The sequence below is a fragment of the Fukomys damarensis genome, unplaced genomic scaffold (genome assembly GCF_012274545.1).
Source record: "Fukomys damarensis isolate Sample0158 unplaced genomic scaffold, DMR_v1.0_HiC HiC_scaffold_24, whole genome shotgun sequence".
NCBI lineage: Eukaryota > Metazoa > Chordata > Mammalia > Rodentia > Bathyergidae > Fukomys > Fukomys damarensis.
The window spans coordinates 71,350,921-71,360,778 of NW_022900936.1; the positions used below are offsets into that span (position 1 = coordinate 71,350,921).

Below are 9,858 nucleotides of genomic sequence, written 5' to 3' on the forward strand. Positions count from 1 at the left end.
ACACTATTGCGTGGCTGGGGGGAGCCTGGGTTAACGACGACAAAAAGCAGGAGACCAAAGCGAAAGGTGCATGAATATCGGAGGAGTTTGAGTAGTAGTCTATCACATTATGATTTTTAGAATACCAAGCTAGTCCTAGTGTGAGCATTTACTGACGATCCCACTGTTGTTAAACTCTAACGTCCCCTCTTGGAACACAGATGGTACGGCCCGGAAGCCCGGGCGGAGACTGCGGCTGCGTGGCCCAAACGGGCAGGCGTCGCGCGCCGGCCACTTCCGCACTTCCGCTTTCCTGCCCAGCCAGCGCCCGCGATGGTGAGAGCCGGCTCCGGCCAGGGACCCTGTCTGTTCTATCTCAGGGCTGTGGGTCTGGGGCAGATGCGGCCTTGCCTGTGAGGCCGGGGGCCGAGGGATGCCAGAGAGTGTGCAAGCACGATGAGGGTGGGAGAAAGGGTGGGGCAGAGAAGACCAAAGAGGAAGGGGCGGATTGGGGGGACTCCTGGCCAGGGGCAGGCTTGGGGGCTCCCAGTCGCGGGTCCAGGACAGGTATGGAAAGTTAATTGAGGCGCGCGGGAGCCGGCCGCTCAGGCTTGCGGCAGCGTGTCGGAGGCACGTAATGGGCCTCGTAGGGCCGCAGAGGTGTGTAGTATTTCCTTGTCCAGGGTAGGGCTCCGCTGACCACACCCCCACGTCCTCTCCTGCCTTCTGGACCCCAGTTTTCCAGATACAAGTATTCTCTTTTCCATAGCCTCTTGTCCTATCCCCAGCTTGCCTCTGCCCAAGTGAAGAATCTTTTCCTGTCTCCATTCAGGTTCCCTCCTGGTCAGAGCCAGATCCTGTTACACTCACTATGTGTAGAAACTGCTGCTACTGATCCCTCTCTTCCTGGGAGTCCTCCAGTTCGAATTATTTGGGCATTCCTGGGAGTTGTAACTTGGCCCCCCGCCCTCCCCTCTTAGCGTTTTTTCTGGTGATACTTATCTAACTTCCAGGTTTAGATGACCTTTTATGGTAACTCCGTCCTCTGCTTTCCTAGTTCTCTTTCAAGGTTCACCTGGCTGTTTTGAAGACATCTTGAAATTAGATCTGTAGTTGTAAACTCCCCTTTTCTAAACTTGCTCTTCATTCTTTGTTGCGTATCTTGCCTAACTTTATGTTTTTATACCTCATCTGAAAACTGGGCCTTTCATCTCATTGAAGACACGACTTTTTTTTTTTTTTTTTTTTTTTTTTTTTGTTATCGGGGATCTAACTCCGACCTTGTGGTTACCAGGCAGACAAGGCACCACTGAGCTCAATCGCTGTTCTGTGCCCCCCGCCAGTACTGGTGATTGAATTGTGGGCCTTCGTTTACTGAGCTACATCCCAAGCCCCTTTTTTCTTTTCAGATAAAGCTAAGTTGCTCAGGTGGGACTTGAAGTTGCAATCCAAGTCTTTTTTTTAGTTTGTTTTTGTTTTTGGTACTGGCAATCAAAGTCAGGGCTTTGTGCTTGTGAGGCAGGCTTGGGCACCACTGAGTGAAATCTCCAGCCCTTTTTTGTTGTTTTTGTTTTTTTGTTTTTTGAGACAAGGTATTGCTATGTATCCGTTCCACCTGCCTCAGCCTCCTGAGTGCTAGGTGTACAAATACACTACACCTCACCCAGCAATCCAGGTTTATTGAGATATTTCATGAAACTGTGTTTCATTTGTGAAAGTCTGTGAATGTTGAAAAAAATAGTTGTGCAACCAGTGATAATCAAGATCCAGAATTTTCATCTCCCCCTGAAGTTTTCTCTTGTCCCTTTTTAGTCACCTCTGACCTCTTCTCTTACAACCAATGATGTCTTTCCCTTATCATTTCCCCTTTCCCAGATTCCCATATATATCGAATTTTTCAGTATGAAGGAGATTGAACTTAGGACCTTGCACGTGCTGGGTGAGAATTCTACCACCAGGTTATCCTTAACCACTACGACGTAGGCTTTTAAATTTGAGATCCGTTCATGTTGTGTCATTCGTTGTTCCTGTTTATTGCTAAATAGTATTTTATTGTATGAATGGGCCACAGACTGTTGGGAGTAGTTTGAGGGGGGCGTTTTGTTTCATTTTGATGCTAGGGATTGAACTCAGGACCTTGCACTGTGCCACTGATCTAAAAATCCCCGGCCCAGGAGTAGTTTTTTATTCTGTAATGTTCTGTATCTGATGTCACTCCAACCCCTGTGATACTTTCTGCTTGTCTGCTCCACTGACCCAGTATAGACTGTAAGAACCACTTCTTGGTGTGTCTCACTTCCCTCTCCAGTCTGATCTCCGAGGAGCCACTGTGCAGCTGCAGTCATGTAACTTCCTCCCCAGAAAGCCCCAGTAGTTCTTGCTACATTAAAAGAAGAGCTAACTCAGTAGCCTGTGTCCAAGATTGCCTATGATCTTGTCCCAGCCCACCTCTGCAGTCTGGTTTGTACACCCTAAAGTGCTTCTCGTGTATAGACACTCTACTAGTGACTACTCCTGGAACTTCTGTCTTTTATGTTGTAGCCTTGCTTTGTTTTTTGAGACAAGATCTTGCCATTAAGTTCAGGCTGGCCTTAAACTCACTATGCAGCCCAGACTGGTCTCGAATTTGAGGTGATCCTCCTGCCTCAGCCTCTCAAGTACTGGAATTACAGGTGTGCACCATTGTACTGCACCTGGCTTTTTTTTTCCCCCCTCTTTTCCCTTTTCTCTTTTTTAAAAAATTATACATTTTCTTTCTTTCCTTTTTTCTCTTTCTTCTTCCTTTTGGTACTGGGGATTGAACTCAGGACCTTGTGCTGTGATGGCAGGCAAGGCACCACTGAGCTAAATTCCAGCCCCTCCCTTTTCTTTTTGAGATAGGATCTCACTATGTAGTTCAGGCTGATCTCAATCCTTCTGCCTCAGCCTCCCAAGTGCTAGGGTTATAGGTATGTGCAACACCGGCTTGGGGCTTAGCTTTAGTAATTACATTTTTTCATTCTACAGAAAAATGTTAAGACACTATATGTTAGGTGCAAGCTGTACAATTTAATCAGGTAGACGTCTGTGTAGACAGGGTTTATAGTCTGGGGGGAGGAAATCACGGTACAAAAGATGTGAAGTATGCGTCATTATAAACAATAATAAATGCATTATGAGAGGTCAGGAAACAACTCTGAGGAAGGAGGGCGCTTTCCTGATAAGCTGAGCACTGAATGATTGACTCAGGCACAGAGAGAGCATGTGTGAAGCCCTGGAATGAGAAAGAACTTGATTAATGTAAAAGTGTAATAAAACTGACTGGTGTAACTTCAAACTGATGCCTTTACTGAGAATGTAAGCTTTATATTTTTCTCTAAGAAAATAGCTTTACTTTTTCTCATTGTAAAATTCTCTTGATCCTATTTCCAGTCAGAACCAGTTTTTTCTCGCAGAACGATTACTTGCAATACTACGTCACATTTTATCCTCCTTTATATTGTATATTCCCTATCTGGTTGAGCTGTTTGAAGGTACAAATGATCTTATTCATCTTTGACTTCCCATCCTGGTTAATAGTAGACCTGTGCATATGTTGGCATAATAGGCAGGTAAAGGACATCGCTGCCTGTCTCTGGACCAGAGTTCCTCAGCCTCAGCACTGTTGATACTTAGGGCTATGCATTTTAGGGACCTTCGTAGCATGCCTGGCCTCCTCTCAATTTGATGCCAACAGCAGCCCTCACAAGTCAGGACAATCAGAAAGACCCTGACATTGCCACACATTCATAGGTAGGCACAGTCACTCCTTGTTGAGAACCACTGCTCTGAACCTAGACAAAAGGCATTTCAGAGGCTAGTGTGTCCTGCACTGGTATCTGAGGCCTGGTGCCTCCCTTACTGCTAGCTCCATGGGAGCTAGAGTTCAGGGCTGGTCATTTTGGCAAGGCAGACTGATTCTTCCCAACCCTTGGTATTTTTCCTACAGACTGCCACTCTCCGCCCCTACCTGAGTGCCGTTCGGGCCACGCTGCAGGCTGCCCTCTGCCTGGAGAACTTCTCCTCCCAGGTCGTGGAACGACACAACAAGCCAGAGGTGGAAGTCAGGTAAGGAAGGGAAGGATCAGGGTGGGAACCGAGGGTGTAGCATATAGGTAAGGTGCTGCCGAGGGGCTGCCAGGAAACTGCATCCTGTGATTGTCAGGTCAACTTTGGTTGGTATTTTGTCTTGCTGCCAGATGAACAGTGGTTCCTGATTTGGAGTAAGAAAATAGGGTCAGTGGTTGGCGGGGCAAAATCCTGGGGAAAAGCTCCTCTTGTGCCAAGATTGCTTGACGTAAGTGTGACTGACTCCCGGAGGAGGGCTGTTGATGAAGTATCTCCTGTGGTAGTAGTGAGCCCGTTACAAGTTTCAAAAGTCCGAGCTTCCATCTCTATATAGTTTTCTAATTGATGGATCAAGGATCCCCCCATCCTCTCACCTACCTCAAATAATCCCTTTTTTTTTCCCTTAAAGGAGCTTATAATTTGTAGCTATTTCAGTTCAGAGTTGACTGGTTTCAAGGCAGGGGGGTTGCTGCAGAGGAGAAACAGTTCCTGGCAGGCAGAAGACAGCAAAAGCGAGCAAAGTAGCAAACCAGCAAGGCAATCCCAATATCTCATATTTTGAATGGCTTTCTTCTTACCTAGTTTTCATTTCATTTCGTAAATTCTTTTGATTTTAAAAAATATTCGATCCCAGGTTCTTGGACATGCTAGGCAAGCAGTGTACCACTAAGCTACATTCCTAGCCCACCCCTTTGAAATGTAACCTGGGACATATGTAACTGAAATCATCTATGTTACATTAATGGTGAGTTGATTTGAAGTTTTAAACTAATATTAGAATGTGCTGTGTTGTTAAAATTATGATTTCCACTAGCATTTTATATTATTTACTTTTTATTTATTTTATTTTTTGTTTTGTTTTTTGAGTTCTCACTATGTAGTTCAGACCGCTGTGGAACTCACTGTGTAGCTGAGGCTGGTCTTGAACTCACAGTGATCCGAGTGCTGGGATTACAGGCAAGCGCCACCATGCCTGGCTCCACTAGCATTTTAAACTGGTCACAACTTATAGTCAACCACAGTTAACTTCGTTTACAGATATCTTACATACTCAGTGGCATCAGCTTGGGATCTGAGCTGATAAGGGTCTCAGTGGTATATGAGTGAGGAATTTTGGATTGATAATTAAAGCAATTCAGGGCTGGGAGTATAGCTGAGTGGTGGTTCACTTGCCTGGCATGCATTAGGCCCTGGGTTTGACCCCCAGGAGCCTTTAAAAATAAAAAAAAGTACACCAAATTGATTTAGCCTCATTGCTAAGGCAGAGGTATATTGGTTTGTCTGTGGTTTTCAAAGTCAGCTGTCTTTGTAAAGCTCATGCTGTGTGCTAGGCACACTAGCAGACACTTGACCCTTTTTGATCTCTCCAAGTTCTTGCCTGTGAAATAGGAATCAGGGTCACTTTACAGATGAGGTAATTGAGATCTAATAGGGTCCTTTGCCCGAGGAAGGTAACAGGAGGCTGAATTTCCAAACCTTTTTGCCCTCACTCCAGAGCCTGTGTTCGTTTGCTGGAGCACATCCAACCTGGCCTTCATCTTGGGCCATCTTTGCTCGAATCTTCGTTCCTTGGATTCCTCCTGTCTTGGATAGTGATTTGGCACTTCCCTGGCTGTTCTGCCTCTCTATAATACAGAAGCCTCTGTGACTTTGTGTTCTCTCTCAGGAGTAGCAAAGAGCTCCTATTACAACCCGTCACCATCAGCAGGAATGAGAAGGAAAAGGTACTGATTGAGGGCTCCATCAATTCTGTCCGGGTCAGCATTGCTGTGAAGCAGGTGAGTTGCCAGAGAGGAGGTCCAGCATTAGGTAGGTGCTCTCTTCCAAGCTGCGGTCTCCATCTAGATGAGTGACAGACTCAAGGTCCAGAAAACCTAGGGTCTGCTTTCTTGAACGTATTCAGGAGATGATTTGCCAGTGTGGGTCAGTACAATAAAAAGAGACAGCAATTCCGTGCTTTAGGCCTTGCTTTGGATTAGAATGCAGGAAACGTAACTTTCAGTGCCACAGAACCAGCTTAGTGTCAGATCACAGAACCATTTCCAGATGTCAGTCTGTTTCTTATCACTAGGATACATTCCCAACAACTTAGTAGGAGTGTATTTGGACTCGTGGTTTTGAGCTCAATTCCATGGTTGGCTGCTGTGAGGCAGAAGCCAACTGGTGGGAAGGTCACAGCTGAGCAGAGCTGTTCCAGCCATTGCAGTCAGGAAGCAGGGCGAAAGGGGAGGAGCTGGGGGACACACACCCTTTCAGATCATCCCTCTGTGACCTGCCGCCTCCAAACAGCGTGGCACTGCAAGCCCATTGGAGGATGAGTGTGGTGCCCCCGTGATCCATTTGCTTTCCAGATGGGGTAGATACTTCAAATTCAAAGCATAACAAGAGATGGAGAACTTGTCCACTTCAGAAAAATGAGCAAGACCCATACCAGTTTGATATCGATAGTTTCTGAAACTGCCACTTATTTTAAGAGACATTGCCACTTCTTGTACATTTCCTTAGCTCATGATGTCTGTTATTCTCACCCCCTCCATAATTCATAATTCTTCCCACATTTCTGTACCACCTGAATGGTTATTTACTTAAGCAGTTACCAGTCTAATTATTTAAATACAGGATGGCCAGAAATGGTGGCACACACCTGTAATCCCAGCACTCAGGAGGCTGAGGCAGGAGAATAACCACACATTTGAGGCCAGCCTGAACTACATAGTAAGGCTGTATCAAAGAAAAAAAAAAGGCTGGGGATTTAGCTCAGTGTTTCCGGTGCCTGCTTCCAAGTGCAAGGTCCTGAGTTTGATCCCTGGTACCTCCCCCCAATTCTGTCATTCCTGTATATGAATAGTTGAAAATAAGGAGATGCCTTTTTTTTTGGTGAGGGTGTACTGGGGATTGAACTTGGGCCCTTGAAGGAGACATCTTTTTTATCAGTCCATTTCATAATGGAGTCATTTTTTAGCACTTGTGAGGCAAGTGGTGGAACCACTGAGCTAAATCCCCGGCCCTTTATCTGTCCATTTTATAACACAGACTTTTCCTGTCTGCTATGCTACTGTTCCCTTTTTGTTTTTTTCTTTTGCAGACTTTTGGCACTTCCTTACTATTCAGTCTCAGAGTCCCAAACATATCCATTCTATATGATAGAAGAGTATCACCGAGTTCTGGAGAAGTATAAAAATTATATCTAATGTACTTATAATAAGTTTTTATAGATGATAACACAAAATTATAGGTTATATCTCACAAATAAAATAAATACAGCCGGGCGTGGTGGCACACGCCTGTAATCCCAGCACTCGGGAGGCTGAGGCAGGAGGGTCGCTGTGAGTTCGAGACCAGCCTGGGCTACATAGTGAGTTCCAGGTCAGTCTCAACTACATAGTGAGACCCTGTCTCAAAAAATCAAAAAGAAAAAAAACAAAAAACAAAAAACAAACCAATTAGTAAAAGAAAATAACCAGTAATTAGATCTCACTAGAAACAAACATCAGAAGTGAATACAGCATTCTAAATTTTAAAAGTATGCAAAAAATAATCAGTGTAAAACATACATATGAGCGTATCTTGTGCAGACAAGAACTGAAATGACACCTGTGGAGATGACACCACTGGAGTAAACTGTAAAAGGGTTAAATAGGGTTATTTTTTGGGTGTTTTGTTTTGTTTTGTTTTTTGAGACAGAATCTTGCTATGTAGCCCAGGCTGGCCTCGAACTTGGGGCAATCTTGCCTCAGCCATCCCAGTGCTGGATGCCACCACACTGGGCCTGTTAAAGGTGTTTTTGTTTGTTTGTTTTTGAAACTTGCCTTACTTCCTTTTACTTAAATTAGAAAGAAACTTCATGCCGTAAATGGAAGAATAGTATCAATTGGCACTACAGAGGGTAACTAAAAATAATAACCACAAACAATGTTACTAAATTCTTATTAGACACTGTTGCCTTTAGAAAGTTGCTGTCATCCTGAAGTGGATTTGAAGTAATGGCTGAGGTGTTCTGCTTGATCTAGTTCTTGGCTGCAGAGCTCTGCCTAGAAATGCTGGGAGAGTGGAAAAAGAGAACCTTTGGGGGATTGTTCGGTATGCAGTTGTACCCCTCAGGAGGTGTGTGTCACACAGACTTTGGAAAGTGTAGTGGTAGTGAAATGAGAAAGGGAAAGACAGCTCTGAAGAGAAGTATGGACTCTGAAAGAGCTAATAAATGCCTCCGGTTTGCCAGATTTGGCTCTCTGGAATGGGTGAGGAAGAGATTATAATGAGGCCTGAGTTAAAGGGGGCCCTAAGGTAGATCCTCCCTTCATTTGGCAGCCAAATCTCCACAACTCAAGAGTTCAGGCAGTGATTGTTCCTATTACCAACCACTATCTTCACCAATCCTGCAGAAAACTGGGTACCCAGGTTACGGGGATTTGGGCCTGGGACTGTGACAGTGAACCTTTTAGAGACCAACTGCCTAAACAGCAACCCAAGAGCCACTTACTTATCGAAAAGTGCCAGTACTATTTCTAAGTGTGCTGTTGCCCAACCCTTGGCTGTGGGGTGACTTGGCTTGTGTGCTGACAGGCTGTGGCACACATGCCAGAGGTTCGCCACCACTGGCCTAGAAAGTCAACTCTAGAGAATCGTCTTTCTCCTCTGCTCCTACCAGGCTGATGAGATAGAGAAGATACTATGCCACAAGTTTATGCGCTTTATGATGATGCGAGCAGAGAACTTCTTTATCCTTCGAAGGAAACCAGTTGAGGTAAGACACTGGACCCATATGCTCCTCATTCCCAGAATTCTTTCTGAGTAGCCTGGAATGCTTTCTTTTATTTTTTGGTACCAGGGATCGAACTTGGGACCTTACACTTGCGAGGCAGGCAGTGGCACCACTGAGCTAAATCCCCAGTCGCTGGAATTATTTCTTGAACCAAGATTCTCTGCTGCTTCTCTGGATTGAAAGTTGACGGGAATGGTAGCATGGGAGATGAGAAGCTTGGGAGAAATTGGTCAGTGTGTTGCTCATCTTCCAGGCACTTAGGCTCCAGCTGTAGAAAGAGCACAATGAAGGGCCCGTGATTTAGCTCAGTGGTTTCCAGTGCCTGCCTTGCAAGTGCAAGGTTCCAAGTTCAATCCCCGGTACCAGAAAAGCAATTAGTTAGAAAGCTTTTCTTAGCTCTGCCACCAGCTGAATTGTAGTCTCTTAAGAACCTCAGTTAACATGGGCCAGCTGTTGCCTGGCTTTGTACTGCAATCCTCTCTATACACTCCTGCCAGGTTAAGTGGAAATATTCCTAGTGACCTACTATATCCCACACAGAGGTTCGGTCATCATCAGACAACTGAAGTATTGGCGAAGTTCTTCATCTTGAGCCAAACTTTCCCTCCCAGTCTTAGATTCCACTTTTAGGGCTACCTAGTATAAATGAAATTGTCTTCCTTATACATCCTTCAGTAGTGAAAGATTCCAGTCTTATTTCCTTTCCCATCATCTCTTCTATGGATTCAGTGTTCCTTGTTGTTTGATTAGATTCTTCTGTAACAAGTTTTCTTTCTGTAACAAATTCAGGCTGGCTTTGAACTCACTGTGTAGCCCAGGCTGGCCTCAAACTTGGGGCAGTCTTGCCTGACCCACCCCAGTGCTGGGTGCCACCATACTGGGCCTGTTAATAGGTTTTGTTGAAACTTGATTTATTTCCTTTTACTTAGAAAGAAACTTCATGCCTTAAATGGAAGAATTCCATTTCTTTTAATTAATTTTTTTTTTTTTTTTTTTTTTTTTTTTTTTTTTTTTTTTTTTTTTGGTTTCTT

The 9,858-nt window shown here is 44.7% G+C and overlaps 1 protein-coding gene across 1 annotated transcript; it reads left to right on the forward strand.

The window, feature by feature from the left end:
- The first annotated feature begins 197 nt into the window (after window positions 1-197).
- On the forward strand, window positions 198-8,875 carry Arpc4 (actin related protein 2/3 complex subunit 4). Its single transcript, XM_019206856.2, has 4 exons — window positions 198-315; window positions 3,947-4,065; window positions 5,732-5,843; window positions 8,714-8,875. The coding sequence occupies exons 1-4, from the start codon at window positions 313-315 to the stop codon at window positions 8,858-8,860; spliced, it is 381 nt and encodes a 126-aa protein (XP_019062401.1). The 5' UTR covers window positions 198-312; the 3' UTR covers window positions 8,861-8,875.
- Window positions 8,876-9,858: the final 983 nt, after the last annotated feature.